The following is a 14,067-nucleotide window of genomic DNA, read 5'->3' as shown; positions in this document are numbered from 1 at the left end:
AACTAATTGAAATACATGAAAGTTTTGGATATTATATAATAACCGAAAGGTAAATTAACTAATTGAAATACATGAATTTTTTGGATATTAACGGGAACAAATTTAGAATATTAACGGGAACACAAAATTATTGATCAAAATAATGAATATTAACGGGAACACGGAGTTACTGATCAAAATAATGAGTATTAACGGGAACATGAAGTTACTGATCAAAATGTTGAATATTAACGGGAACAAATTTGGAATATTAACGGAAATATCAATTTTCCTTCATATCTTTCAATTTATTTTTTCATATAATTTTTATTTAACTATCTTATTTATTTATTTTTATGTAAAATAAATCATTTTAAACAAATGAGCGTATCACACTGGTACCCGTGCGAATGCACGGATATCCTGTTAATCTTCAAAATATTGAATATTAACGAAAATACGGAGTTATTGATTAAAATATTAAATATTAACGGGGACACGAAGTTATGATCCAAATTTTGAATATTAACGAAAACACGAAGTTATTGATCTAAATATTTAATTTTTGAATATTAACGGGAAGATATTAACGGGAACACAAAGTTATTAACAAAATATTGAATATTAAATAGAACATGAAGTTACTGATAATTTTTTGGAATATTAACATAAACATTAAGTTACTGATAAATTTTTTAAACATTAACGGGAACAAATTTGAAATATTAACGGGAACACGGAGTTATTGATCAAAATAATGAATACTAATGGGAACACAGAGTTACTGATCAAAATAATAAATATTAACGAGAGCATGGAATTATTGATGAAAATACTGAATATTAATGGGAACAAATTTGTAATATTAACGAAAATACAAAGTTACTGATCAAAATAATGAATGTTACCGGGAACATGAATTTACTGATCAAAATATTGAATATTAACGGGAACATGAAGTTACTTAATAAAATATTGAATATTAACGAGAACATGAATTAGTCATCAAAATATTTAATATTAACGAAATCACACATTTTCTTTACACATATTATTTCTCAATGGAACCTCTAAATTTTTTAAGTGCATCCTTCTAAAACAATATAAACTTTATTTTCTTAATTATTTTTTTATTTTCAATATTCGATTTTTTTAATATTAGTATTTTTATAACTTTACCCATTTTAATCAACATTTAGTCTTTTACTAATACCTTTTTTTTCTCTCAACCACAATGCGCGAACACGACGGGTACCCGTGCGAACGCACGGGTAAGACACTAGTTAAATATGACATCATATTTTCAGTTAGGTAACATTAATATATTTATAACTTATAATCATTTATCAAAATTTAATTCATGTGTTTGGAATATCAAACATAATTCATGTGTTTGAAATATCAAACATAATATAACTTATTTTGCAGTTCATAAATATTCACGTAATTTCAATCAATAATATTTCATAGATACATTCACATCTGCCCGTCAAATAATTATTAGTTAAGAAACTCAGTTGAATCCAAATGAGTTAATTCTAAAAAATTATTAAATCTATTCTGAGAAGTTTTAGTTATTTCATAAGTTTACAAAAATTATAAAATCTCAATTAATTTTGTTTTGTTTTATTAAAATTTCTATAAAAGTCTAAATAATTTCAAAATAAATTTTATCTCAAATAAGGATCTAAATAATTACAAAATAATTTTTATTCTTATATTTTTATAATGAAAAACTAAATATTTAACTTTGGAATAAAAAACAAAATATAAGTTGTAGTAAAAAGCTATAAATTTTATCTCTATTGATTTAGATTTGTTTTTATTAACCTTTTTCTAATAATCGAAATGATTACAAAATATATTTAATTTCAAGTTAGAACTTTTAATTTTAATAAAAAAATTAAATAAAAAAACAAATTAGAAGTATACACAAATTATTTGTATTATAAATAAATTTTAAATTAATAATTATGAGAAATTATTTAGTTTTCAATTCAATAAGAATAATTTTATTCAATATTATAATTATCATTTAATTGAATTTAAGATTTAAAAAAATCCACCTTTTGAATGAAAAGGTAAAAAGATTGAGTTTTGGTATCTGCATTAAGAAGACCTTTCAAATTAATTGCATTGAGCAACGAAAAATTGATTTTACGTTGGAAAGTTAAAAACATGAGTGTTAATAACTATGATAATTAAATAGTCATTTACCCCGTGTATGTATGTGCCATTAGCCTTTAACTTCATGAATTATTGACATATTTTAAACATAATTTTAAAAAATATATATAAATCCACTTATATAACTTTAGGATGATAAAATACACATAAATGAAATTTATTTCATTTTTAACTCCTAACGATTGTTTTGATGATATACATTAATAATAATAACAATAATCAATAAATATTATTTAATTTTATAATAACGGTGATTGATTTTGTAATCAATTTAAAAGGTGTAATTTTTTTGTATTAAATACATAAAATATATTCCTATTTATTTGAATATTGGAACAACTATATTTCAATATTTTTTTCAAATGCCATTAGTAATTAAAAACTGACTTTTAATTATTTCATTCCTATAATTATAACAATATCCAATAAAATAAAAAATCTAATAATTATGTTTTCCACGGCATTATCAATTTTTAGGTACTTTAGTTTTTATATATTATAATAGATACTTTAGTTTTTATATATTATAATAGATAATAGATTGTATGACAGTACCCGTCAAGATACTTTTTACTAAATTCATAAAATCACTTTTAATTATGATTCTTTTTAATTATTATTTTTATATCAATAAGTTCATATTTGTCATACATCTTCCATTTTTATTGTAGTTTAAAAGTATTCGTAATTATAGTTAATATATTAGATATATTTTAAAAAGAGTATCACAAATAAATAAAATATATAGATATAATTATTGTATATTATTTTTTTACATTTTATTTAATAAGATAGAATTTACGCACGGTAAAGTTTATATGTACTAGTTAAATTGGATAATAATTAATGAGTAGGAAATAATTTACTTTAAGTATGTCTTTCCATTTAAAAAATAATAATTTATAATTTGATATATTTTAATGTTTAAAACAAATACATACAAAAACAAAATCGTGTGTAGGTTATCATTGAAAGCTAATTTATTTTTTTAATAAATAAATTAACTCAATAATTAATAATAATAACTAATAATAATTAATAAAATTAAGAAAGAAAGAGATTAAATTTTGAACATTATTATTTTATGTTCTAATTTGTTGGAATTTTGAAGAGATAGTTTGACGGTTGGTTTGAGAAGTTTAATCGTTAATATTATGTAATTAATAATTATGGTATAAATATATTTGGTATAATGTTAAGTTAAAGTGAAAAAAAAACGTAATGATGATAATATTCAAGTAATTAAATATATTAGGTATATAATGAAGGATTATTGGGAAATAATTATTGTAACTTCCAATACCAACTACTCATTAAAAGAAAGAGATATTAAAGACCATATATTTGAAAAGACAAGTTGGAAGATAAACTTTATTAAAAAACTAAAGGGTAATTATTAATATCCATTCAAGGTGTGCACCTCTCACATAGAAGGCTTCCTTATAGAAGGCTTCCTTACAGATTGCCGCAACAAAAGCTCTTCCCACCTCATCATCAAGAATGGTGGAGCCTGACCTCCGAGGATATTTAAAAAAACAAAAAATATTCAGGGAATAAATAATATTACATAAAATTCAGAAATCTATCACAAAGAATACAATTAACTTACCAACCAAAACATTAGAATGAAATCTTCCTTCAACTATGTCATCTAATCCAAGAAGGTTAAGGTAATAAGCAGGAATGTCAGGAAGGTCTGATTTCTTAACAGAAGTTGATCCACATAAAACGTAAGAAGTCGTTTTTCGAAACTTTGAAATTCTGCATGATATAAGAACTTCCACAAATCCTTCAACTTATTGATGTGTTTCACAGAATCGATAGGGCGAGTCATGGGAATGATTAAATAGCTGCAAGAGGAAAAAAGATTTCACTTGGCAAATACCAAATCGTACAAATTAATAGAAAACAAAAATGGAGAAGAAGCTTCAAACCTGTAAAAGAGAAAGTGAATACTGATATGCCATTGTTGGTTGTGATATATACCGTATAGAAAACGTATCCATTCAATGATGAAATAAATTTTAGGGTTTAACCATTTAACGTGTAGATTTGAAGCCAAAAAATAATGAATTACGAAAAATAAATAATCAACAAAAAATTAGAGTCTGCCACATCAGCAGCAATAAATACCAAATCAATATTATTGTAATATTTTGACAAAAACTTTTATACCCGTGGAATAAGAAAAGTTTCAATTTATTTATCAGAAGGCTTTTACTGGAATTTCCAAGTACTATTACTTTTATATATTAATAATAGATTAAACTTGATCATAAAGTAAAGAATGTATTTGATCCTCTAACAGTGGAAGGGAGTGTTTATCATCATAACTATACATCAGTGGTACCATCCTTGCAAGATTGAGTGAAGCAATTTTAAATTCTCTATTGAAATGACTATCAAATAGACACTCTTTGTTGAGGCTTTTCCATGCATTGCATATTTTACTCATAACCTCGTTTCTTGCTTTTCTCTTACAATAATACTCTGGCTGGTCCATCATTAGACAACTCACATATGATCCATCTTTTCCTTGTTGATTCTCGTCCTTTATATATTTTGTCATAAAAAAAATTTAAAAAATATTAATTAGTACTCAATATATACAATAAATTAAATAATATCAATGTATTTTCTATATGAAATATATTTTAACAAATAACATCATAAAATGTGTTTACCTCTGCATCTCCTAAGTCATCCCAAAGTCGGAGAATTGTAGCAAGAGATGACATAATGGGTGGGATTGTGTCTAATTTTTCAATATTTTGTTTGGTTAATCCTTTACCTAAAAGAAAGAAAAGATGAACCAACACTACATGCACTCCACAACTTACTATCCCATTCTTTAAATATTCTTCACCACTTGGCCACTTCCCTGAAGCAAACCACTTTGCTTCAACTAGGAAGGCTTTGCACAAACTCTCCCACTACATGAAAAAAAAATGTTAAAATTTTTGTATAAGACTACTAATACTAATATATATGTATATAAACTTATTTTTAGTTACTGCGTTTCGAATTGAATCTTTGGGGTTCCATGCATGCTTTTGATAGATGTTGAAGCTTATTTCATTTGTTTGATCATAAAGAACCTTGAAGCATGTTTTCATATAATTTGGTAGTATCTCCATAGCCGTGTCAATATTCCAACTGCACTCAACAATTATTAATCAATCATTCATTTTATTTTATTTTTATTTTCATCTTAGAAATGTAATAATAAGTGATTTACATGCAATATAATTTACCTAGAAACAACTTCGGTGAAAAGAGTTAACTCATCCAAAGTTCCACAAATATCAAAAATATCATCAATTATATAAATTAAAGATATTAGTTTTGTGAGCTCAATTCTTTTTTTGGATAAGGTAGGATCTATGAGGCATGCCAATGACCAAATGTACCATTTAAGAGGTTGATTTCTAATGAAAGGTAACTCATTGGCTAAACCAAGTTCTTTCCACCATCTGTTCATAATATTGAAAAATACAAAATTGTGTGAGGACTAGCTTATTTTTTCTAATATGAGAAAATAAAATATTTCATAAAATTATTTAGCTTGCATACTTGGAAATTTGAGCAATCTCTTGATGGTATAATTGTTGCCGCACAGTGAAATCTATTTTTGCCAATTCTTGCAAAGAACCAAACCATGCATTTGTGCCATATAAGTGACCTTTGAAATTTCTAGCATTGAACAAAGGTAAGCTTTTGTGAAAAGGATATTCTAATGTTCTCCTTACAAACATAGCTTCATGATCATTATCAAGTTGTGCCAATTTTTCATTTAGGATCGTCCTACTAAATTCTTCAGCTTCATCAAGTATATCTTCCCCTTCCATGCTTAGATGAGAGGCTTCAAACAAATCTATCATTCCTTTGATATTTTCACCTAATTTTGTATTGAACGTTTCCTTTTTATTTTTGAACTTGTTAAACACCTCTGTAATGTTAATTTCCAATGAAAAATATATTAGTCACCTAATATTCATTATAAAATAAAAAAATAAAATAAAACTCACTTGTGTAAAATCTAACCTGAAGAAACAAAGTGACATTGTTGTCTTAATAGTCTGAAGCGAAGTGCGGATTCATGAAGATCGCAATGAGGACTCATATATTTTCTTGTTATGAATGCTTCAATTTCTTCTTGAAAGTGGTAATCAATATTTAGTCGTTGCATGGCATCAACCATGTACAAACCTTTCAATGAATTTTCATTAACATTCTTAAGTCCATACCTAACCACCTCAAGTTTCTCGGAAGTATAATTAGTGTTACTGATATCTATGAGTGTGTTGCGCCTTTCTATTTCAACACTATCAATGTTCCACTTGGAAAGAGATTCATGTTTGAGAAGTTGGGAATTTGTTGAGACAATTTGTGGTTTCAAAGAGGATAGACAGAATTTGAAATGCATGACAAAGAAATATAGTTTAGTCAAGTGGTCACTAGCAACACCTATATATAGGATTCATGATAGAACATATATCTAATATGATATTTTTTTTCTATCTATCACATAATGTTCAATATTAAAATATCTAATTTATTTTAATTAATAATTTTCTTATCTGAGACACAAAATTCTTACTTTTCAAATATTAAAATTTATTTATTTTTTCACAGGGCATTATCAGCAAAATATCTATTTTATTTTAATTAATAATTGTCTTTATTTGAGACACAAAATTCTTATTTTCAAATATCAATTTATTTTCTTTTCTCCATTTTAAATATATTTTTCTTTTTCTTTATAATAATTTTTGATATAATTGAATATATATTATCATTATTCATTTTATAATTAAATAATTAATTTTAAATTTACATATACATTTAAATAAATTTATATTATATTAAATAAATTTATTCATGGAGACGCACATTATTTTGTTAGTTTGGTTAAAGAAAGGATGGAAAAATAAATCTCCTATTAAAAAGATAAGGTCCAATTCTCTTTGTTAGTTTGGTTAAAGAAAGGATGGAAAAATAAATTTCCTATTAAAAAGATAATGTCCAATTCTCTTTGTTAGTTTGGTTAAAGAAAGGATGGAAAAATAAATTTCCTATTAAAAAGATAATGTCCAATTCTCTTGGGTTGTTTTAATTGGCCAAATATTTATCTGAAAACAATAGTGATAGAAAAGGTATGGTCATAAACTCATTAATTCGGCAAACTGCAGATTGTCGTATTGGGGAGGATAGCAACTTATGTCTTATGTTATGCTTATACTCCATGCATTTGTTCCACTTCAATTAAAATCGTTACCCATTTATTCTACACCATCCAAAAATAAGTTTGATTTAAACCAAACATATAGTGCCACAATTGAAAAGCATGAGTTCTATTTTAATAGATCAAATATATTTAAAGATTTTTTGATATTTTTAATAATACAATTTAAAATAGATGAAGTATATTTGAAAATCAGAAATTTTGTAAATATTTTGAAAATATCAAAAAAAAAAAAATTTATTAACTAGCTGTATATTGTCGTTTAAGAAATGTTTTGTGTGGATGGTTTAGTTTCTTTTTAGTTTTTTATTTTTCAAAGTAACATTTTAGTATAAATTAACTCGAATGAATGTACTTAAAACCAGACTGAACCAGACAGTTCAACCGATAACCGAACTCCAATCCGATTAACTTTGGATAGAAAACCGGCCTGCTTTTAAACCTGGAAAATTAATAGGAAATCGGATAAAGCCGGAAAACAAGTCATATCAGCAATTCACCAGATTCTCCAAATCGGAGGAGTTCCAGCGTTTTGACACACCACTGGGAATTAACGTGGGAGAAAGCATGTATTTAGTGTCTTTTATGACACACCATTGGGAATTCACGTGGGAGAGAGCATATATTTTATTGCAAAGGCTATAGGCTGTTTTGCTATGCATGTTTACTTGAATTTCCGACGTGGGACATATGACCAAACAAAAAGCATAAAGCAAAAATACAACATACATTACAGTTGTTACTTTTTTTTACTGTTACTACTTATCAAACTTTCATTTTTATAAGGGAAAGTCTACCTCAATCTTTTTAAATATTTTTGTGTTTATTATTTCAATTAATTTATAAAATATCTCTACAAATATATATTTTGGTATTGTATAAAATTAATTTCTAACTTTTAATTGTGTGAAACTATAAATAATATTATGTTATTTTATATATTATATTAAAATATATATGTTTTATTATTATTCGTTGAACCTCCGTTGACCCCGATTTTAATTTACTTGGCTAGAACACAGGTTAGCTGCGACCATAAACTAAAGTTTCAATCCATAATAACAAGGTCACCCTTGTGCATGGGCAATCAAATTAATTAACCACATGATTGCATTTCTATTGTGAAATTACAAGGTTTAATCATATTAAGAAATTTGATATGCAAAAAAAAAAAATGAAAAGAAATGTGCTTTAATAAAAAATACTTATGTACAATTAGAAAATAAATTAACTTAGCAGAAGAAGATAAAAGACAACAATAAGTTATTTTTTTCAATTCGATTAAACAATCAACTATGATGGAGAGAACAACTCTTAGATTTATTATTCTTCCAAGAGTTGCCATAAAAGATTACAAATGAGTTACGAAAAAATTAATAAATCAAGTTTTCAAGAATAAACCTATGGTATTTGGACCAAACTCTAGTCTCAACAAGGGTAGCTTCATGCACTATCAAAAAGCGCGTAAATCATGGCGGTTTGAATGATCATATTCATCAAATACAACGTTTTTAAAAACACTTTAAATTTGACTACTGCTAGGAAAATAGTTGTGATTTAAAGTTAAACGCCATGCAAACTGTCGTTTTATACACAGTTTAAAGTGGCAGTTTTTAAATGAAAATAATGGCGGGTTGAAACGCCACATGTTTCACATAATAAACAAATATATTCAAATTATGTCGGCTAAAATCGTCGTAATATACATAAAATTATGTCATTTTAAACCATAATTTACTTATGATATTAGCCAATACCTCCACAATTTTCAAATTAATTTCAAAATGAATTATGCTAAAATAAATTTAAATTTTTTGTCACAATTTAATACCAGCACTAAAAGTAAATTAAAATATGTATAATAAATTTACATTTATGCATTTTTAAAAAAAATTAAAGAACATATATTAAAAGGCCCAAAGATATATATATATATATATATATATATATATATATATATATATATATATATATATATATATATAAGTCTGGGCAAGTGTTTAACTTTGTTAAAATCACATGGTAACTTTAAATATTCGCGTGTTTGTAATTCTCTCACATTTAAGTTGTATTATGTCCACTTCGACTATTTAGCATTGTATCAATAAAATCCGTCATTATTCAATAATTAGAATGACTGAGAGGTTGAAGTGTGGATCGAACCAAGTGCCCTTCATGAATATTGCTTCTTCTTCTCCATTGATGTGTAGTTTTAAGGTTGATTGATGGCTGAAGTAATATGCATGGATTCTGTCTTTTTTCAGTACTTCAATGCCATGGATGGGTTCTTCAGTCTCTTGCTTCTTCCATATGCAAATGGATGGTGTAGCATAATGTTTAAAGTTTCACATGTGTTTTGCTTTCTCAATGGTAATGGTTTTAAAGTGACTTTACATATCTCAATATGACTTTTGTTAGAATGTAAGAAACTCCATTGATGGAGTGTGAAGCTTCTAAAGAGAAAGAAAACTGAGTGCGAGAAAGAAAGAGAAGAAGCTGCAATATTGTTCATTCAACTTGAAAATGAGAATAGTCTATTACAACTATATATAATTGTTTAACAAACTACTAACCAAAGCTAGAAACCATAACTAACTCATAACTGAAAGTAGTTACTACAAACGGAAAGGAGTTACTAGCTTATTACATTACTTCTCTACATATTTTAACAGCCTCCCTCAAGCTGATGCATGATAAATGTTAATCATGCCAAGCTTGGATATGAAAGAATTAAACTTTGATGGCTGAAGCGGCTTAGTCAGAAAATCTGCCAATTGTTCTTGCGATGAAACAGGCAGCAGTCTTAGCAAACCTTGTTGGACCTTCTCTCTCATCAGGTGACAATCTATTTCAAGATGTTTTGTCCTCTCATGGAACACGGGATTGGATGCTATGTGAATAGCACTTTGATTATCGCAATACAAAACTGATGGTTTTGAGCAAGAAACCTGTAAATCCCTCAAGACATATAACAGCCATATAAGCTCACATATGGCTGTACCTAAGGCACTATACTCAGACTCTGATGAACTTCAAGATATTCTTTGTTGCTTCTTAGCTCTCCACGAAATCAAAGATGACCCTAAGGAAAAATAATATCCTGAAGTTGATTTTATGGTGTCAATGCATCCGGCCCAATACGCATCTGTGTAGCCTAGTAATTGAAATTTAGATGATCTGGGAAAGAAAAGACCATAACCAGGACTCATCTTGAGATATCTTATGACCCTGCACGCAACTTGGTAGTGAATTTGTGTAGGTTTGGGGAGAAATTGACTCAGCTTTTGTGTGGCAAGTGTGATATTGGGCCTTGTGTTATTCAGATAAATCAGTCTGCCAACCATTCTTCTATAGACAGTGATGTCATTCAGAAGCTCGCTAGTATCTTCATGGAGCTTTAATGAAGGATTCAAAGGAGTTGCAGCTGGTTTTGAAGCCAGAAGTCCCGAGTCTTTAAGTAAGTCCAGACAATACTTTCTTTGTGAAATAGTAACACCTTCCTTGGAATGTGCAACCTCAAGTCCAAGAAAATATTTCAGAATTCCCAAATCCTTTATTTTGAAGTTATCATCAAGGATGCTTTTGATGCGATCAAATTCTTTCAATGATGTTCCTGCAAGTATAATGTCATCCACGTATACAAGTAAAATTGTGACGTGTTCAGCCTTTTTCAAGGTGAACATGGAATAATCAGCAGTGGATTATGTGTAGTCAAGTCTTAGTAAGAGAGATGCCAATTTTTCATACCACTTACGACTTGCCTGCCTCAAACCATACAAGCTCTTCACTAGTTTGCAAACTTGATTTGGTTTGGAAAAAGTGACACCCTGTGGCACCAACATATAAACATCTTTATCTAAGTCACCATGCAATAAGGCATTGTTTACATCAATTTGATGTAAGTGCCACTGATTGATAGAAGTTGTGGCAAGGAGAATTCTAACTGTGGACAACTTGGCAACTGGTGAGAAAGTGTCAAAAAAATCCAGGCCTTCAACCTCGCTATACCCTTTTGCAACCAATATGGCTTTGTACCTCTCTATGGATCCATCAGATTTGTGCTTTATTTTGTAAACCCATATGTTGCCTATGGGTTTAATCAAGGGGGGAGGTCCACTATCACCCAAGTACCATTTTGAGCCAATGCTTCTAACTCAGACTTCATAGCCATCTGCCAATGCTCATTCTTGCAGGCTTCCTCATAAGTCTTAGGCTTAGAGTCATGTGTTATAGAAATGCTTAAAGACTTGTGAGCAGAAGACAAATACTCAAAAAAATGAAAAGAAGATATGGGATAGGAAATAACTAAAGAAAATGGGGCAGCTAAAATGGTTAAAGAATTGCACACGTAATCTTCAAGATGAGGTGGGGCCTGTCTGTTTCTAACAGGTCTGGTAGGATGGGTAGTGTCATGGATAGTTTGTGGTATTGGTGTAGTGTCATTAATAGGGTGTGGTGGTGGAGTGGTGTCATCAGAAACATTTGATTCAATAGGAGGTGACTGTAATGGATCGTGTTGGGTTGAGAGTGAGGACTCATTATATATGTGGGTAGGTTCATGAGTCATATTGTCACTGGTGTGAAATTGCCAATTTGGCTTGAAGGAAAAAATGTGGTCATGATGGATAACATGTCTAGAGATAAAAATCTCATTACTGTTGACATAAAGAAGAATAACACCTTTTATGCCTTGCTTGTATCCTAAGAAGATGCATTTTCTTCCACGATGGTCGAGTTTGGTTCTATGTGCTTGAATTTTTGAGGCATATGTGAGGGTACCAGAGGTTTTCAGGTCATGTAGTTCAGGATCCTGATTATATAGACACTAGTAAGGGGATTTGTTATGTAGCACAATGCTAGGGACACAGTTCATGATAAAAACTGCATGATGCACAACAAAAGACAAAAATTGCTTAGGTAAATTGGCTTGAAAGAGGAGGGCCCTAACTATGTTTAGAATAGTTTGGTGTTTTTTCTTAACTCTTCCATTTTGTTGAGGGGTTTCAACACAACTTGTTTGGTGGAGAATTCCCTTAGAGGCATAGTAATTTGGCATGATAAATTCTGGTCCATTGTCCGTTCTAACACATTTGGCACTAGTTTTATGTTGGGTTTCAATTAGTTTAATGAAGTTAAGGACATTTTGTCGAGTTTCAGCTTTGGATTTCATCAAAATGATCCAGGTAAATCTACTGAATTCATCAACAACTGTCAAGAAATATGAATGACCATTATAGGACTTAATGGCCAAAGGACCCCAAACATCAAAATGGGTCAACTCAAAAGAGTGAGAAGCAGAAGTAATGTTATTATTAAAAGGTGATTTTCTATGCTTAGAATAGTGACATATATCACAAACAGCTTGTTTATCTACAACAATAAAAGGAAACTTAGCTTGTAAAGCTTGTAATCTAGAGAAGGATAGATGGCCTAATCTAAAATTCCATAAAGCACTAGAAGGAATAGTATGTGTGGAAGCATTGTTTATTTTGGAAGTAAGCTCATGTTTGGTGTGGAGGACTAAGTGATACAATCCTTCAATCTTTTCAGCTGAACCAATCATCTTCAGTGATTGAGGATTCTAAATAAAGCAATTATTAGTGTTAAAAGTAACATTGAAATTTAAAGTTTGACATAATTTTGGAACTGAAATGAGATTAAATGAAAATTCTGGTATGTATAGGACATCTGAAATAATGAAATCAGTGGAAAACACAACAATGCCAAGAAATTTGGCTAGAGAAAACTGACCATTTGGCAGTTTGACATTGATGGGAGTGATAAGAGTCATATGATGAAACCAAGATCGAGTGGAGAAAATGTGATCACTTGCCCCTGAGTCTATAATCCAAGAATTAAGAGTGGAACATTTGTAAATTACTGAGAGATTATTACCTTGAGCATGTACAGATGTATGACCTGTAAATGAAGAGGAACTGACTTGATTGGAAGCTGCAGAGTTTGAGCCTTGTCCGATGGTAGAATGCTAAAGAAGATTCACTAGAGTATCAAATTGTGCTTGAGTAATGGTAGCAAGTCCATGTTTCTCTTCTTGCTGTTGATCTGAGGTATGATCAACTACTTCAGTTTCAGTGGTAGCAACATTGTTGGTTGAATATCCTTTACCAAAATTGGGAGGGAAACCATGTTTGCGATAGCAAACCTCGTCTGTATGACCAATTCTTCCACAGTGAGTACATACTTTGGATTTGGATGTGTTGGAAGAAGAACCAGAATTACCGGCTTTGTAGCCTCCTTTCTTGAAGTTGACTGTGTTGATTAAGGCTTGAGGATCTTCAGATGGATGAAAATTGCCTTGTCGTTCATGTTGCAAGACCATAGAAAATATTTTGTTCATGGATGGTAAAGGAATTTGATGACATAGAGTAAATTATGGTTGCTTCTTACATTTCGCATGGCAGCACAAGGGCAACGAATTCGACATACGCATTGTGGAATAGGCATATAAATTTCTAACTCTTCCCATAAAATCTTATTTTAGATTCTTGTTTTAACGTGTAAATTTCTTGATGTAATTCAGAAATACGAACTAAATCACCTGGAGAAAAACACTCTTTCAGATCGTTCCAAACATCGACAACATTCTCCATGTAAACGATTGATTGAGCTATGGATTCTGAAATTGAATTGATTAT

The 14,067-nt window shown here is 29.2% G+C and overlaps 1 protein-coding gene across 2 annotated transcripts; it reads right to left on the bottom strand.

Annotated features, from left to right (window-relative positions):
- Positions 1 to 3,245: 3,245 nt before the first annotated feature.
- Positions 3,246 to 6,609, bottom strand: LOC131607542 ((3S,6E)-nerolidol synthase 1-like). 2 transcript variants are annotated; one of them, XM_058879536.1, is made up of 8 exons: positions 6,211 to 6,609; positions 5,740 to 6,115; positions 5,421 to 5,639; positions 5,181 to 5,322; positions 4,851 to 5,099; positions 4,101 to 4,717; positions 3,776 to 4,016; positions 3,247 to 3,676 (listed from the first exon to the last, which is right to left on the bottom strand). In XM_058879536.1, exons 1-6 carry the CDS (start codon positions 6,590 to 6,592, stop codon positions 4,430 to 4,432), a joined length of 1,656 nt encoding a protein of 551 aa, XP_058735519.1. In that variant the 5' UTR covers positions 6,593 to 6,609; the 3' UTR covers positions 3,247 to 3,676; positions 3,776 to 4,016; positions 4,101 to 4,429. The 2 variants fall into 2 exon arrangements, with proteins under 2 accessions (XP_058735517.1, XP_058735519.1); XM_058879534.1 differs by having other exon boundaries at positions 3,246 to 3,676; positions 3,776 to 4,717.
- Between the last annotated feature and the right edge of the window lie 7,458 nt (positions 6,610 to 14,067).

The sequence above is a fragment of the Vicia villosa genome, linkage group LG5, assembly GCF_029867415.1.
Source record: "Vicia villosa cultivar HV-30 ecotype Madison, WI linkage group LG5, Vvil1.0, whole genome shotgun sequence".
NCBI lineage: Eukaryota > Viridiplantae > Streptophyta > Magnoliopsida > Fabales > Fabaceae > Vicia > Vicia villosa.
Note: the sequence above shows the minus strand (reverse complement) of the source record. Positions and strands in the feature narration are given on the sequence as shown.

Excerpts from the sequence above, each read along its gene's own strand:
- LOC131607542 (XM_058879534.1), bottom strand. The coding sequence starts at position 6,592 with ATGCATTTCAAATTCTGTCTATCCTCTTTGAAACCACAAATTGTCTCA. Across the intron at positions 5,640-5,739 it reads GAGATTGCTCAAATTTCCAA|ATGGTGGAAAGAACTTGGTT; the intron begins GTATGCAAGCTA and ends TATTATGAACAG. Across the intron at positions 4,718-4,850 it reads ATGACTTAGGAGATGCAGAG|GACGAGAATCAACAAGGAAA; the intron begins GTAAACACATTT and ends AAATATATAAAG.